Source organism: Mauremys mutica, chromosome 4 (genome assembly GCF_020497125.1).
Source record: "Mauremys mutica isolate MM-2020 ecotype Southern chromosome 4, ASM2049712v1, whole genome shotgun sequence".
Classification (NCBI taxonomy): domain Eukaryota; kingdom Metazoa; phylum Chordata; order Testudines; family Geoemydidae; genus Mauremys; species Mauremys mutica.
In genome coordinates, this window is record NC_059075.1 from 126,913,994 (window position 1) to 126,929,953 (window position 15,960).

General features: G+C 46.4%; 1 protein-coding gene across 3 annotated transcripts in view; it reads left to right on the forward strand.

The window, feature by feature from the left end:
* The window catches only part of PPP1R12B (protein phosphatase 1 regulatory subunit 12B), a 175,068-nt gene that overhangs the window by 95,947 nt on the left and 63,161 nt on the right, over positions 1-15,960 (forward strand). For 2 of the 3 annotated variants that reach the window (XM_045014080.1, XM_045014083.1), the window contains 4 exons: positions 1,582-1,746; positions 3,191-3,374; positions 3,986-4,098; positions 4,581-4,622. In XM_045014080.1, the coding sequence (XP_044870015.1) occupies positions 1,582-1,746; positions 3,191-3,374; positions 3,986-4,098; positions 4,581-4,622 (504 nt within the window). Of the gene's footprint in view, positions 1-1,581; positions 1,747-3,190; positions 3,375-3,985; positions 4,099-4,580; positions 4,623-14,468; positions 15,070-15,960 lie in introns of those variants that run through there. The other variant, XM_045014082.1, reaches the window with a different exon arrangement.

The window sequence follows — 15,960 nt, forward strand, 5'->3', positions numbered from 1 at the left end:
TCCATTTAGTTTGAACTGAATTAGCTCATGACTTCTCTTTTTACAGGTAGGAAGTCCAAAATGACTTGCTAGTTTGGTTTCGGTGGGGGAGGGAACAAAGCAGTCTCATTTTAAATTGTTAATATTTCTACTGATCAGTGTTCTAATGGAGAAAATATAAATGATCACATTACTATGAATTTACACTGACGTGAGGACCATCCAAAATTCAAGGAAAATGTGGGTGGTCTGTTAGAGGCACAGGTGCCATCACTAATCCCATAAAACCCCCCTGTCTGCTTGGTTATCAGCTTCAGTAAACATACCAGATAAGTAGACTCAGTTGTCACCCATTATTGGAAAAATGTGTAATGAAGTGTTCGTAATATACCTGCCGATGTTTTTGAGGGCTGAAGTCAGACACACAGCAGCATCGTAGGGAAATTCAGAAAGTAGGCTGAATCAAATTTCTTTGAATATAACTCTAGGCACCCGTCCCATAAATTAAACACCACAATGTGAATTTAAACCAAGAACTGCCTATAAATATATCCAGCACAGCCCATGTCATTCTCAGCAGCCTTAGTGAAAAGAGAAGATGCGCTTTGCAACATGCCTGGAAGGCTAACTGATCTGGGCTCTGGTGGATCAAGCCTTACATTCTATCTTGCATTCCAATCTCTGCTCAGAGAGCTGTGCCTATTTCTACAACACCCTGGGCTTCAAATCTATCACCTGCGCAATTTAAAAATTCAGAAACAAACATACTTAGTCTATGTACAATAGTGGCCCATGGAACCCCAGGAGAGGGGTAAACTTCCCAGAAATCAATCTAGTGTTCAAGGTCTCTTTCCAAGGAGCTAGCTCCTTAACGCCCATCTCCAAGGAAGGTAGGGGTGTTCTACATTCAGAATGGGAAATAATCTGTCTGATAGTCATGTGAATTATGACGAGATTGTTGCCATATGGGTTTTAGTCCTTTGTGTTTCTGGGAATGTTACTTCCCTGACTGAATTTAGTAACTTTACACATTGAAGCCTGTAGTTGATGGTTACCATTTGTGGCTTAGTCTAGAATACATCAGACTGAAACGCCATCAAAAGTGTGTGTGTGTATGTGTAACAGAATAAAAAGTAAAATCCTGTGATAAGAAAGTGGCTGGAGAAAGTATATATTGGGGTGCTATAGTCCAGACCCTCAGACTGGCACATCTGGTGAGCTCTAGTAAGTGTTCCTGGGAACAGTTAATTCAGCGTACCCCCTCCAAATGTGTATAAGCTAAGGCTGCGGTTCTGGTTGCCGGTGACATTGCAAGCTCCTTTGCTCTTCACTCTTAGACGCTCTGCACCAATTTTGCTTTTGAGGAGTCCAGTGATGATGCATGTTAGCTGAGAAGTATTAAGTGCTATCCCAATCTATTACTTTATATAAGGTAGGGCAAGAGACCTCTGTCAGGATCAAGACCCATTGTGCTAGGCAATGTGGACAGGAGAATTCTGTCTTGAAGAATTCACCATCTGACTAAAGAGAAGGGTTTATCAGGTGCGTGAAGCACATAACAAACCAGCATGTGTAACTGATGCAATCTTACCCCTTTCCCAGGGTGTAACACTCACAGACCTTCAGGAGGCAGAGCGAACTTTCAGCCGGTCTCGAGTGGAGCGGCAAGCTCAGGAACAACAAAGTGAGAAACCTGAGAGCACTGAGGACAGCAGTGAGAGACGGGAGGAGACCCGGCCCTGGTGGAATAGAAACCAGGATGAGGAGGTGATCTCTCTATCCTTAATAGCTGCTACTTGAGAGTTCAGTGGTTTGGGACAACTGAGATCGAGTAAAATTATTCTGACTGTCTCCTGTGGACTTGCTACTAGGAGGATTAGTACAGTCAGAAATGACCCAGGCCTGATTAATCTAGACATGTGGGTTATTGGAAATTAATCTGTGTATAGTGTTGCTGTGTTATGGCTCAGCTATTGCTTTGTTCTCGACTCGACAAAACACTTGTCTCGTCAGACAAAATAAATCATAAACGTAACAATACCATGGAATGCAAAGGCTAATAAAAGGAGAATTGTGCCACAATTCCTCTCTTCTGGCAATAAGGGTCTGGACTGAGGCCTAGCATCTGAAGAAGTGGGTTTTTTACCCATGAAAGCTTATGCCCCAAAAAAATCTTGTAGTCTTTAAGGTGCCACCAGATTCCTTAATGTTCCTCTACAGATGTTTTGAATGTAGTTGATGGAGTCAGGTGATTGGGGGTAGGGGGAGGGGAGTGATAGAGAAGTCTCATAGGAGGTCGTCATCTCCTCAGGCATTATGTTTGTTTGGACTCTTGAACCCAAGTGACTTTTCTTACATAGAGAATACTAACTGCAAAATAACATCCAGCTGGAGTAAAGTCAATGAACATCACAAGAAGTATTGTAAACAGATGAGTTGTGGAACCCCTTCTGTATAAAACCTCACCATTGACTTGACTTCCTATGGAAAGGATTGAGTTGTTGAATTAACCATACCTGTTACACAACTGTTAATCTTATCATTGGCATGCACCCTTGTTTTACTTGGAAGCTGATTAACAACCACATGACAGGAAAAGAAGCCTGAGTCCAGCAACTCTTTAGTAAATATTACACACCTAGCAAGCAACCTGGAGGTCTGTGATATTTCTACTAACCATCTTCGATAGCCCAAATTGGCTTTTCCCATAAAATGTGCTCACAGCTTTTTGCACCTCCATACCACATCCCACTGCAAACCAAGTCCTGTGGTGATGGTCTCCTATATCTATGCAGGAGTGACATTGGCTAGTACTACAAACACTTTAGTGGGGACAGATATATAATGGTCCTGTCTTTTTTGTCCCCTTTATACTCTCGACAGTTCATTTCTATAAAGGATACCTGCTAGTCTTGGCAGTATGGGTCAAGCAAGGCTGCTCTTTGGTCTTCAAGCTGTGTTCCGATTGTGACTGTGCAATCCAAAATTACTTTAAAAACAAAAACCTGTTTCCTCTTCTTCCACTCACCCCAGCCAGATGGAATACATTTTATGCTGTTTTCCTAATCTGTCGTCTGTGGCAAGGTGTGGTTTATCCAACGGCAGCGTGGAGGGCTGTAAACACCAAGTGATTACATCCAGTAGCTAAAGTCCAGCTCTCCTAGGTGTTACCTTTCTGCTAACCTTTATTTATGGCTCTGTTTATTTACAGTCTGTCTATCGGCGATTAAGGTGTCCAGCACAAACAGACAAACCCACAACACCAGTATCTCCCTCTACGTCAGCCCCTTCTCTTTACACAAGTTCTCACCTGGCCCAGACAAGTAGATCTCTGGGCCCTGACTCTGTGAACACAGCAGACTTCCAAAGCACAGCCACTGAGATGGAGAAAAATGGTACGTACTTCCTAAAATGAGAAGACAACCCAAGCATTTCGGGTCAAGGTGTTTAATGAATAAGCAATATGCTCAGTGTACATAGTCTGAGATTCTAGGTTTATTTCCTGCTCTTCCAGCAGGGGACTTGTACAGGTGGGCTGCCAGCTTGTCAGACGTGTATGTAAACAGAATGACTGAAAGAGGGCATTCAAATCCCTTATGAAGTGGTCCATTTTTATTGCCTTTGCAGACATGAATAAGAGGTGGTGGCTTTTCCTTTGACCATCTACTGGGAGGGAATATCTAAATCCTCCAAGAAGCAGTGGTAGAGAACTTGACTAATGTAACTCCTCCCTTAGATTCCTGATAAGCTAATGCCCCTACATGCTGTTGGGAGCTATGCAGATAAAGGGACAGCCACCGTCTGGGCCGTCTAGAAGAAAGGAGTGCAAAATATTAGGTGTAGTGGGGAAGAGAGATTCCATCTTGTATGTTTTTAATGACTGAAGTGTAGTACAACACGAGCCCTTTCTTGGTGATGGAAACCAGTTTGAAAATGTCACCAGGGCTTTGAGAAAAGCACACAGATAAAACATTTAAATCAAAGCAGTCTGTCCTTGTTTGGCTAGAGTGTGAAGATCAGGATTTAGATGATAGATCTCCAAACAAGCAGTCAATCCGAGAGAGGCGGCGGCCAAAGGAGAGGCGAAGAGGCACTGGAATCTCTTTCTGGACAAAAGATGTGAGTGACCTTGTTGAGATGGGAGAAAAGGGAATTTGTTCTACGGCATTCAAAGTGAATTTGCTTCTGGTTTTGAACAGGATGGCTGCATCCTGTTAGCTTAGTGCATAGGCCTGAAAGGTCCCAGGAAGAAAAGCTCTGTGTAAGCTTGAAAGCTTGCGTCTCTCACCAACAGAAGCTGGTCCAGTAAAAGATATTACCTCACCCACCTTGTCCTTTAAAGTTTATCATATGGGAGGTAATTGGAGAAGCTCTGAGATAAGCAACATCTCTTGCCTTTGAGAATCTGCCTTTGATTACTGAGACTTAAAGTTCCTTTGTACAGTCCCTTTCTCAAAAGCTTTTCACAGTTACCTAGATATCAGGAATCAGCACCTCTCTCTTGAAAAGCCTAGTCACCTAAATACCAGGAAATCCAAACCTTGCTGCTATAGACGTTATTACCTTTACATGGCTACATTCATTTTCTTCTTTCTCTTTAGGACGACGAGGTTGATGGGAATGAGGAAGTGAAGGAGTCTCGGGTAAGTGAGGATCCAACAATGTACACTGCCTTAACTACCTTGCTGTCATCTACATTTTGATGGCAGCAGGACTGCTGTGAATTCACTTGTATTTGTTAGGAAAAGTGTGTCTGTCTGAACAGCACATTGCTTCCAGGCCTGGTATTCACTCCAGTTCTGTGAAGCAGATAGCTGCTGAGCTTTCCTTGGGAAGCTATGGCGCACATTCACCTTGAATCTACTGTTCTACGAGGTCTGTGTAGTCTGATTATAAAGGAAACCTGAAGGGTTGTAATAGTGGCTGTGAGATAAAGGCTTTGCTAGGGGTCTAATATACTGTATCAAAAGGCTGACTGCAGAATTTGGGAAGTGTGGCTATCACGGGTCACAAGGGAAACAGAGATCTCTGAACTCAGAATGTGGCTCAATAGAGTAAGAGGGATTCATTCTAACTTAGAAAACAAGTATATTTGTACTTCCATGCATGCATCCTTGTCTTGTTCTGGGTTTCAGGCTTTCTGTTCTTCTATCCCCTACAGCTGAAACAGTCTTACCATTCTCCAAATCCCTCTTCCTTTCTTTCATCTATAATTGCTAAACCCTCCATTGCCTAAACAGTCTAGTATCTTGTCTTGTTTTTGGTCTTGTCTGTCTTGGGCTGAGACACGCTTGGGGCCAGGAACATGTCTTAGTCTGTTCAGGGGCGGCTCCAGGCACCAGCACGCCAAGCGCGTGCCTGGGGCGGCAAGCCACTGGGGGCGCTCTGCCAGTTGCCACGAGGGCGGCAGGCAGGTTGCCTTCGGTGGCATGCCTGCGGAGGGTCTGCTGGTCCTGCGGCTTTGGCGGACCTCCCGCAGGCGTGCCGCCGAATCCGCGGGACTGGGGACCTCCCGCAGGCAAGCTGCCGTACTTGGGGCGGCAAAATACCTAGAGCCACCCCTGAGTCTGTTGAACAGTGTTTGTTCCGAAACCATCAGTGCATCATTTGTTAGACTAGGAGAAAAGTAACAGCTGTTCAAGGCTCCGTAAGTACCTCACTGGCAGTTGACATCAGATGCCAACATGGGCATATGATTTTATTGTTTAAAAAGAACCCAATTTCATTCAGTCCAAATGGCTTTCACATATTTTGCTAAAGAGATCATTTTGCGGCATGGCGGTTGGTGGCACTGTTTTAATCAGCTGTTGAGGGATCCATATTCAGTTCGGTGGTGTTACAAATTAAGTTTTCTCTGTCATGGACGCTTGTCTTTTCCTTAAAAACACCCCACTTTGACTCAGCTTGGAACAAGTGAATCTGATAGGGACTGAGACTGGTAGGCAAATGGGATGACTGCACAGTATGTGCTTATCTTACAACTGCATAAAGTTGATCATGCCAGCCTTCCCTTGTAGAGCACTAAAAACATGGTACTCAAGATGTTCTTCCCAGACTCCGTATTGTAGACAGAGCAGTAGCACCATAATTCCCATTATTAGAATCTGCTTTCAGTTGCCTAAAGATTGCCAAACTTTAATCATTTGAGCTGAAATGTTCCATGCCAGGGGTCTGCTTGAAGCTGAAACAGTGAAACAGAAACTTTTCTGGGCAGTTTCAGCCAAAACTGTTTAGCCATTTCGGAGAACGACATAAGTGGAAAAATAGTGTGTGTGTGTGTGTGTGTGTGTGTGTGTGTGTGTACTCACACACTGTCATCCTTTTCTCTGGGAAGCTCTCTGGAAACAGGAACTTGAAATTTGGCAGGCTGGTGGCCTTTGAGCTAGCTGTTCCTGTGAAAAGCTGGCAAAGTTATAAGCCTTTGAAAAACCTCAGTTATTACATGCTCACTAGAGACTTCTTAGGGTTTAGCTGCTAAAATCTCCCCAAAATCTGCTCACAATGAGCATGTTCCAACCCCTCATAGCTCCTGCATGTGACCAGACTGCTCATGACTATCCCAACAGAGTATAGACCAGCTCAGGGTTGTGGGAACTATACTTGTCTTTCTATGTAATTGCTGCTCTGGGCCGGGTTGTGACCGGGCACCAGAACTGAGAGCAGGCAACTGGACCGGGGGAGGAGACTGAGATGAAGAGCCTAGTGAAACTGATTTGGGGAGAGGAAGAGACTGGACAGGGAGGAGCCGGTTGGTGGGGGGTGAATGGGAAACCGATCTCATGAGGTGCTGGTGTGCAGAGGGGATGACTGAAAACCTGGGTGGAATGGAGCGGCAGATCAGATTAGGACTGGGATGAGAAGCCTGAAGAGTGGAGACTTGGACTGGGTAGGCAAGGGGAATGGGACTGGACTGAGGAGCTGGGGTGGGGAAGATGCAGGACCTCGACAGGTTGGAGAGGACAAGGCCGACGGTGTCAAGCTTGGAAAGGCAGGCAGAAGAGTCTGGTTCCACTAAATGACACACCCTTCAGAGCCTGGAATGGACTCCAATATTCCTGAGTCCCACCCATTCCTCTGCTGTTAGTAAATATCTGTGAAACCCATGGGTAAAGTGTCCCGTCCCCCTCTAGCGCTGATCCATAGATGAGATGACAACCTACTACTACTAGCAGTTACTCACTTGGGGTATGTCTGCACTACAAGAGTAGTTCGATTTAACTTAGGTCGAATTTGTGGATTCGACCTTATGAAGTTGAATTTGTGTATCCACACTAAGGACACTAATTCGACTTTGTGAGTCCACACTAACGGGGCAAGCATCGACATTGGAAGCGGTGCATTCTGGGCAGCTATCCCACAGTTCCCGCAGTCCCCGCTTCCCATTGGAATGCTGGGTAGAGCCCCCAATGCCTGCTGGGGGAAAAATGTGTCGAGGGTGGTTTTGGGTAACTGTCGTCATTCAACCGTCACTCCCTCCCTGAAAGCGCCGGCGGGAAATCTGTTTGCGCACTTTTCTGGTCAGTGACAGCGCAGACGCCACAGCACTGCGAGCATGGAGCCCGCTGCGATCATCGCTGCACTTATGGCCGTTGTCAACTCCTCGCACCTTATCGTCCACCTCTTCCACAGTCAGCTGCTGAGAAATCGGGCGAGGAGGCTCCGGCAGCGCGGTGAGGACATGAAGTGTCAGAGTGGCACAGACCTCTCACAAAGCACGGGACCCCACGCCGCGGAGATCATGGTGGCAATGGGTCACGATTATGCTATGGGACAGTGATTCTGGGCCCGGGAAACAAGCACGGACTGGTGGGACCGCATAGTGCTGCAGGTCTGGGATGAATCACAGTGGCTGCAAAACTTCAGGATGCGTAAGGGCACTTTCCTTGAACTCTGTGACTTGCTGTCCCCTGCCCTGAAGCGCCAGGACACCCGGATGCGAGCAGCCCTGAGTGTGCAGAAGCGAGTGGCCATAGCCCTCTGGAAACTTGCAACGCCAGACAGTTACCGGTCAGTAGCGAACCACTTTGGCGTGGGCAAATCTACCGTGGGGGTTGCTGTGATGCAAGTAGCCCACGCAATCGTTGACCTACTGCTCTCAAAGGTAGTGACCCTGGGAAACGTCCAGGTCGTCATAGATGGCTTCGCCGCGATGGGATTCCCAAACTGCGGTGGGGCTATAGATGGGACTCACATCCCTATCCTGGGACCGGCCCACCAGGCCAGCCAGTATATTAACTGAAAGGGCTACTTTTCAATGGTGCTGCAAGCACTGGTGGACCATAGGGGACGTTTTACCAACATCTACGTCGGGTGGCCGGGCAAGGTTCATGACGCGCGTGTTTTCAGGAACTCTTGTCTGTTTAGACGCCTGCAGGAAGGTAGTTTCTTCCCGGACCACAAAATAACTGTTGGGGATGTGGAGATGCCTACAGTGATCCTCGGGGACCCAGCCTACCCGCTAATGCCCTGGCTCATGAAGCCCTATACAGGCACCCTGGACAGTGACAAGGAGCTCTTCAACTACCGGCTGAGCAAGTGCAGAATGGTGGTGGAGTGTGCTTTCGGACGTCTCAAGGGGAGATGGAGGAGCTTACTGACTCGCTCAGATCTCAGCGAAACCAATATCCCCATTGTTATTGCAGCTTGCTGTGTGCTCCACAATCTCTGTGAGAGCAAGGGGGAGACCTTTATGGCGGGATGGGAGGTTGAGGCAAATCGCCTGGCTGCTGATTACGCTCAGCCAGACACCCGTGCGATTAGAAGAGCCCAGCGGGAAGCGCTGTGCATCCGGAAGGCTTTGAAAGCTAGGTTCCTCAGAGAGCAGGGTAACCTATGACTGTCCAGTCTCTTTACAGAGAAGCTGAACCTGCCCCTGTTTCAGTTACTATTGACTTTTTTCAGCGGTTACATACCCCGTTCACCAGGTTTCCCCCCTTCCAACAGACGTTTAAAAATAAAGTTATTGGAACATTTTTAATTAACAAAGTTTTCTTTACTAACGAATTCGCGTTAAAGGGTTCAAACAGGGACGCAGACTGTGGTGGGTACGGTGTGCAGTGATGTACAGACCGCTTCTACACTCGAGGAATGACGGGCTCCTGCTCCTACAGCGGTCTCGGGGGGGAGGACGGTTACAGGAGGGTGTGCAGGAAGGGGTGGGTTTACAGGAAGGGGTGAGGGGTGTGTGGGAAAGGTGAGTAGGTGTAGGGGGATGATGGCTCTGGCTGGGGCTCAGGGCATCGGAGAGGCTCATGGCTAGGGTGGAAGGGCATGGTAAGGGCAGCCTGCCTTGCCATTTGTGGATGCCAGGTGCTCGGACCCTGGGGCAGCATACACCTCCCAGACTGACCTGGGGCAGCAGACACCTCCCAGAGTGACCCGGGTGCCTAGTGACTGCACTCTGTGTGTGACCTGCAGTTGATCCTGCCCCCATGTCTGTACCCTGGTAATGGTGGCTGTCCTATGCAATTAACAAACCCCTATCTCCCCTTCACACAAAGTCTTCTGCAAAGAAACATGACGGAAACAGTAATGAACAGCAAACTATTTTTAATACTCAACTACACAGTTGGGGGATGAAACTGGGATTTTGGATTGGGTGAGCCAGGAAGGGAAGCAATTCTCATATTTTAGGGAATGAGAGCTGTTTGTTACATGAGCGCTCTGCTGGGGTGGAGTGACAGTTTTCATGGCCCCTAGCGCCCCTCCTTCTTGTGATTTTGGGTGAGGGGGGGACAGGACTTTGTGGCGGGGGAGGGCGGTTGCAGATACAGTTCAGGGGGGCTCTCTGCTCCTGCCTGCGGTCCTGCAGAACATCCACAAGGCGCCGGAGCATGTCCGTTTGCTCCCTCATTAGTCCAAGCAGCGTTTGAGTCGCCTGCTGGTCTCCCGTTCGCTGTGTGAGCGCTGCTGCTGAGAGAGGGTCTCCCTCCACTGGCTCTGCTGGGCCGCCTTGGCTCTGGAGCAGGCCATCAGTTCAGCGAACATCTCGTCCCGAGTCTTTTTCTTTCGCCGCCTAATCTGCGCCAGCCTCTGTGAGGGGGATGCCGGGGCAGTTCGGGAAACAGCCGCAGCTGTGTGATGGGAAAAAGGAAGTGATTTCCTTGCAAAGATACATGTTTGCGAACACTGAACACAGTCTAGTCTGTTTCTGTGAACAAGACCATACACAGCACCTATCTCATGCGCTCTCAGGACAAGTTCGAATTTTTGGCATTCGCTTTCATTGCCTGGGGTCTTGCACTGGAGATCAGACAAGCGGGGCAGGACAGCAGAATCCGTGTAGCAGCCAGGCCTGGTAAGCCATAAACTTTAGGCTGCTTAACAGTTAATGGATAGCAGTGCCCTCCTGCTGCAGGCAATCTGGAAAGCATAAAGTCTGACCCTGTTCCACCCCCTCGCGGCTGTTCCCGGGAAAGATCCCTGTATGCTTTCCCTCTGCAGCCTCCACCACGTGGCTGTTAAACGACGGTCATTGTTATGCAAAGGAAAAGTCAAGCATTCCCAATAGTAACATTACACTAATTCCCCTAATTAGATGCAGCAGTCTAATTAGAGCGAGATCACCCTGAGGCGGGTCACTAAGAGAGACAGAGAGCGCATGCTGCGTGAAACCCTGCACAGACCAGGGCCCTATGCTGCCATGCTCGTTGAGGCAATGCTCCCACTGTACCTGAGGATAGCCTGGCGCGGAAGAGTGTGCTTCCACGGAGCACCCAATAAGGCACCTCTCCCCAGGAACCTCCTGCGGAGGCTTTTCGAGTACCTCTACGAGAGCTTCGTGGAACTCTCCCAAGAGGATTTCTGTTCTATCCCCATATGCATTGACCTTCTTTTCATATAGTTTTTATTCCTGTTTTTTAAAAAATAAATGTTTACATGTTTATAGCACTTACTGACTGATCCTTCCCCTGATTCAGAGTCCGGGTTAACGGCCGGGGAGGGTTGGTAGGGGATCTCTGTGAGGCTGATGAAGAGATCCTGGCTGTCGGGGAAAGCAGTATTGTAAGCGCTGTCGCCTGCCTCGTCCTCCACAAACCCTTCCTCATCTTCCCCATCCGCGAACATCGCCGAGAAACTGCCCGTCGACACTATCCCATCCTCAGAGTCCATGGTCACTGGTGGGGCAGTGGTGGCAGACCCACCGAGAATGGCATGCAGTGCCTCGTAGAAGCGGCATGTCTGGGGCTGGGCTCCGGAGCGTCCATTTGCCGCTTTGATTTTTTGGTAGCCTTGTCTCAGGTCCTTGATTTTCACGCGGCACTGCGTTGCATCCCGGCTGTATCCTCTGAGTGCCATGGCTTTGGAGACCTTCTCGTAGGTCTTTGCATTCCGTTTTTTGGAGCGCAGCTCCGAAAGCACAGACTCATCGCCCCACACAGCGATCAGATCCAAGACTTCCCGGTCAGTCCATGCTGGGGCCCTCTTTCTACTCTGAGATTGCATGGACCCCTCTGCTGGAGAGCTCTGCATCGTTGCCGGTGCTGCTGAGCTCGCCCCGATGTCCAACCAGGAATTGAGATTCAAACTGGCCAGACAGGAAAAGGAATTCAAATTTTCCTGGGGCTTTTCCTGTATGGCTGATCAGAACATCTGAGCTCGGACTGCTGTCCAGAGCGTCAACACAGTGGTGCACTGTGGGATAGCTCCCGGAGCTACTAAGGTCGATTTCCGTCCACACATAGGCTAACTCGACATAGCCATGTCGAATTTAGCGCTACTCCCCTCGTCGGGGTGGAGTACCGAATTCGAACTAAAGAGCTCTCTAGGTCGAACTAATTAGCTTCCTGGTGTGGACGGTTGCACGGTTAAATCGAATTAACGCTGCTAAATTCGACATAAACTCCTAGTGTAGACCAGGCCTTAGCTCAAGTAGCAGAGGTCTGTGCAGTGGATCTAAAGGTTCTAACTGGAATTTCTATATTAGTTTGCTTTAAAAAAAAACCCATTAAATTATGCAAACGATATTAAAAACCCAAGCATTCTTCTTGTGAAAATTGATCAATCAAAAACTAAAAAATTCTAGAGTTAAGGTTGTTTTGCCTTAACCCCCTTGTGCATATGAATTATGGTATAGTTGTTAGTTACATGATCATAGTATTTTTTCCACAGGAGCCCAGCCTCTTCATCCCAATCTCATTTTCTTTGACAACCTTGTCCAAGTGTCTTCACTTCTCAGGTCTCGTCCCAGTCTCCTAGTCCCACCAGTCCCAGATCAGTTTCTGTAAGATGCTGCACTGACTGACAAGTTTTTATAGGCATGTTGTTATACTGAGAGAAATACTTGGCATAGTGATGAAGAATGTAGTGTGAGGTTCTGCACTGCTGATTGGAGAGAGAAGTCCCTACTGCTGGGTGTGTGTCAGAAAACCTGGAAGATCAACAAATATTTGGACTTGGATAATCTGGATGCAAAATTTAGAGAAGGATTTTGTTTGGGCAAAAAAGATGAAAGAAAAATGTAACTTAAAATAGCAAATTTTATATAATACAAGTAGAATAAAGGTTGTGATCCATAGAGAAATTATTTCCCTGCAGTTCTTTTCAGAGGAATTCTTGTCTGGCAAAAAAAAATGTGCCTTGCCCAGAAGTTCCAAAGATGGTCCAATGGGCATTTAAGCTTTCTGTAACACTCAGCTCTGTGCCAAGTATTTCTCTCAGTACAGGAACATGCTGATAAACTTGTTTGACAATTAAGCATCTTAAAGAAATACTGTCTGTAAACCTGGCCTGTGTACAAATACAATGAAGCACCCCTGTGAATGCTTACTTGGTAAAGTTATAAACTTCCAGGACAATGAGAGGTGAGGAAGAAAAGGCCTGTTTACATGAACTTCTGGTATCAGCCCAGAGAATACTTCACAACAACCATGTTAATGGATTTGAACCTTTACCCAGAAGTGAGTCATATGGCTACAGGTTTAGCACATCTGTTTGTATTGAATGTTATCCTGTTATTACTTACTAAAAATTCCTGAGTATTTGAAATTGCTGCTACAACCATCCAGCCAAACTCTGTTCCATAGTATTTACCTTTTTGAGTGCTGTGTGTCTTTAACACAGTGTCCTCAGACAAGGCTGTAGGAGCTTGTGCTCCAACTCATTTTTATTAAAACGCATTCAGGAAATTCAGCCCTTCTACAGGATAAACTAGAAATTCAAAGTGAAACCTGATGCATCTGAGAATCCTTTTATTAAACTGTAGCTGCCATGTGGCAGTGTTACAGCTGCTGCAGAACCATAGCTTTATGGGGGGAGGGGGAGGGGGAGAGGCAGGCTAATCAAACTCATTGCTTTAAAAAATACATATACATCTTTAAATCCAACTAGTTGGAAGCTTGTATTTCAGAGCACATGACCCTGGCTCCATTACAAAGGTGCTGTCTTTAATAGTATGATTGCATATTTGAATAGCCCTGCAAGGCCATCACTTAGAACCAAGATGGAGTTTGTCCTTTCATCCTCCTCCCTTTCCCCGCTTCCAAAAATGAAACTGTTCTGCTGCTGCACAGGAAGTTCCTAGCCTGCCCTTTTAGGTGAAGGGAGGGTCTGCCTACATCTTGAGTTCTCCCCTTCCTAGGATCTGATTGCCTAATATGGTAAGGTATGTCCAAAGCACAGGCTGTTCTTTGTCCAGATGCAAGGGAAGTTGATTAGCAAGAGATTGCCATAGGTGAATGCTTTAGTGACTGATCCAGAAGGAAAGCCTGCTTGTCTAGATTAGTGCAAAATGTTAATATGTACCATAACTTCCTGTCAGAAACCAGTTTGCTGCCCATTTCTGAGAGGGGGAAATATTGACCACGTTGTATTCACTTTCTAGCACAGATGCGGTATGACATGGGCGGGAAGCCATCCTGGCCCATGTCCAAGGCAGCGTGGGAGGAACTTCGTATCACTTTAGATGAGTACAGTGAAATGAGGCACTTAATCATGCACAGAATAGGGATAGTTCTCAGAAACTTTGGCTCTGTGCAGCCCTGTTACAAACAAAAAAACTACAGTGGATTGTATATGTTTCAGGGAAAGTGGTTCTGCGGTCTAAATGTGCGTAGTTGGCAACATGTATCTGAATAAAAGTTGAGGCTAAAAATGGCAGTAAACTAGTCTGCAACAGCATTCAACCTTGGAGCCCTTAATATGTTTAGGGATGGCTACATTATGTTGGTATCATAGAATATCGGGGTTGGAAGGGACCTCAGGAGGTCATCTAGTCCAACCCCCTGCTCAAAGCAGGGCCAATCCCCAGACAGATTTTTGCCCCAGATCCCTAAGTGGCCCCCTCAAGGATTGAATTCTCAACCGTGGGTTTAGCAGGCCAATGCTCAAACCACTGAGCTACCCCTCAATGCTGAGTATCTTGGCAGGGCACTGTAGAAATAAATATGTATTGTACACATATTTTTAAAGCTTTACTCACCATCTGCACAGAATCTCTCATATGTTTTGTCCAGCCTCGTGACCGTCTGTTGCTTTTTCTTAAATCATAGGATTGTCCTGGAGTCTCCAGAAATTAAAGATTAACCTTTCATTAAAGATTGTCATGTGATGAAGCCTCCAGGAATGTTGGCAAACCAAACCAAAACTGGCAACCCTAAACATCACTGTTTTAGGAAGGAAGCCTGACTTCCTATTTATGGATCACCATGATACAGCATTTAAGTCATCGTCCTGTATGCTACAGTAAAAGTGAAGTGGCAACTGGCTAATTCCTATTTAAGGCACCAGGCATTTGGGGACAAAAATGTTTTGTGAAAAGCTGAGTAATCCACACCCGCAAATCTGCTCCATGTAAAATAAAATGCTATGGCCTCTTCAGACTGCTCCCTATAATCACCCAGGTCCTGACTATGGAAGGAGCAGGATGAAACAATATGCTTGGTGAAGGCAAGCAAGCCAAAGCCATCTTAAACCTGGCTCTGTGTCCAAAGAGAGGCCAAACCAACAAAAAATTCCAGTAATACTTTCTGGAGTTCACACTGACCTTCTTACAAGATTGTGGCTATGGATTTCTATGTCTGGGTGGCTCCAAAGGCTACCCTTGTGCTTCAACTTCTTGGTTTAATGCTGTACCTTCAGACTTGGTCTAGTGTAAACCTACTAATTTGTGGTTTTCTAGGATGGTCTTTGATGGGTTTGATGACCCATAAGTCATGACCTGGACCTGGACATTCACTGCATTGCTTGTATTATCACTGGTTTATAGGCATATGATTTAACAATAACGTCATCGTAGATAATTGAAATAAATTCCTGTTACTTTAAGGATTAACAGAATGCTTACAAACAAAAATTAACAGGCTATTTGTTTATAGTGTCCAGCTATATCTCTTCATAGCATGTTAACAACTTAACTTGGATATTAGGAAAAACTTTTTCACTAGGAGGGTGGTGAAGCACTGGAATGGGTTACCTAGGGAGGTGGTGGAATCTCCTTCCTTAGAGGTTTTTAAGGTCAGGCTTGACACACCCCTGGCTGGGATGATTTAGTTGGGGATTGGTCCTGCTTTGAGCAGGGGGTTGGACTAGATGACCTCCTGAGGTCCCTTCCAACCCGGATATTCTATTATTCTTTTCATCTTTATCTGGTTGACTGTTTTGTGGGTTCCCTACCCCTTTTGTAACTTAACAATTTAGCATTTTAGTGCTTGCAGTAGCCTGGAGCTGGATCCATTTGCTCCAATGGGAGGTACTGACTTGACCTATCAAAATGTCTGATTTTGCTTTGTAATAACTCAGGAAAGCACTAGTAAATATCTGAATGTTAATGTAAGTGTCATGATGAGATTTGTAAAAAGCGACAGAGTCCCATGGCACCTTATAGACTAACAGACGTATTGGAGCATAAGCTTTCGTCTGACGAAGTGAGTATTCACCCATGAAAGCTTATGCTCCAATACGTCTGCTAGTCTATAAGGTGCCACAGGACACTGTCACTTTTTACAGATACAGACTAACATGGCTACCCCTCTGATACATGAT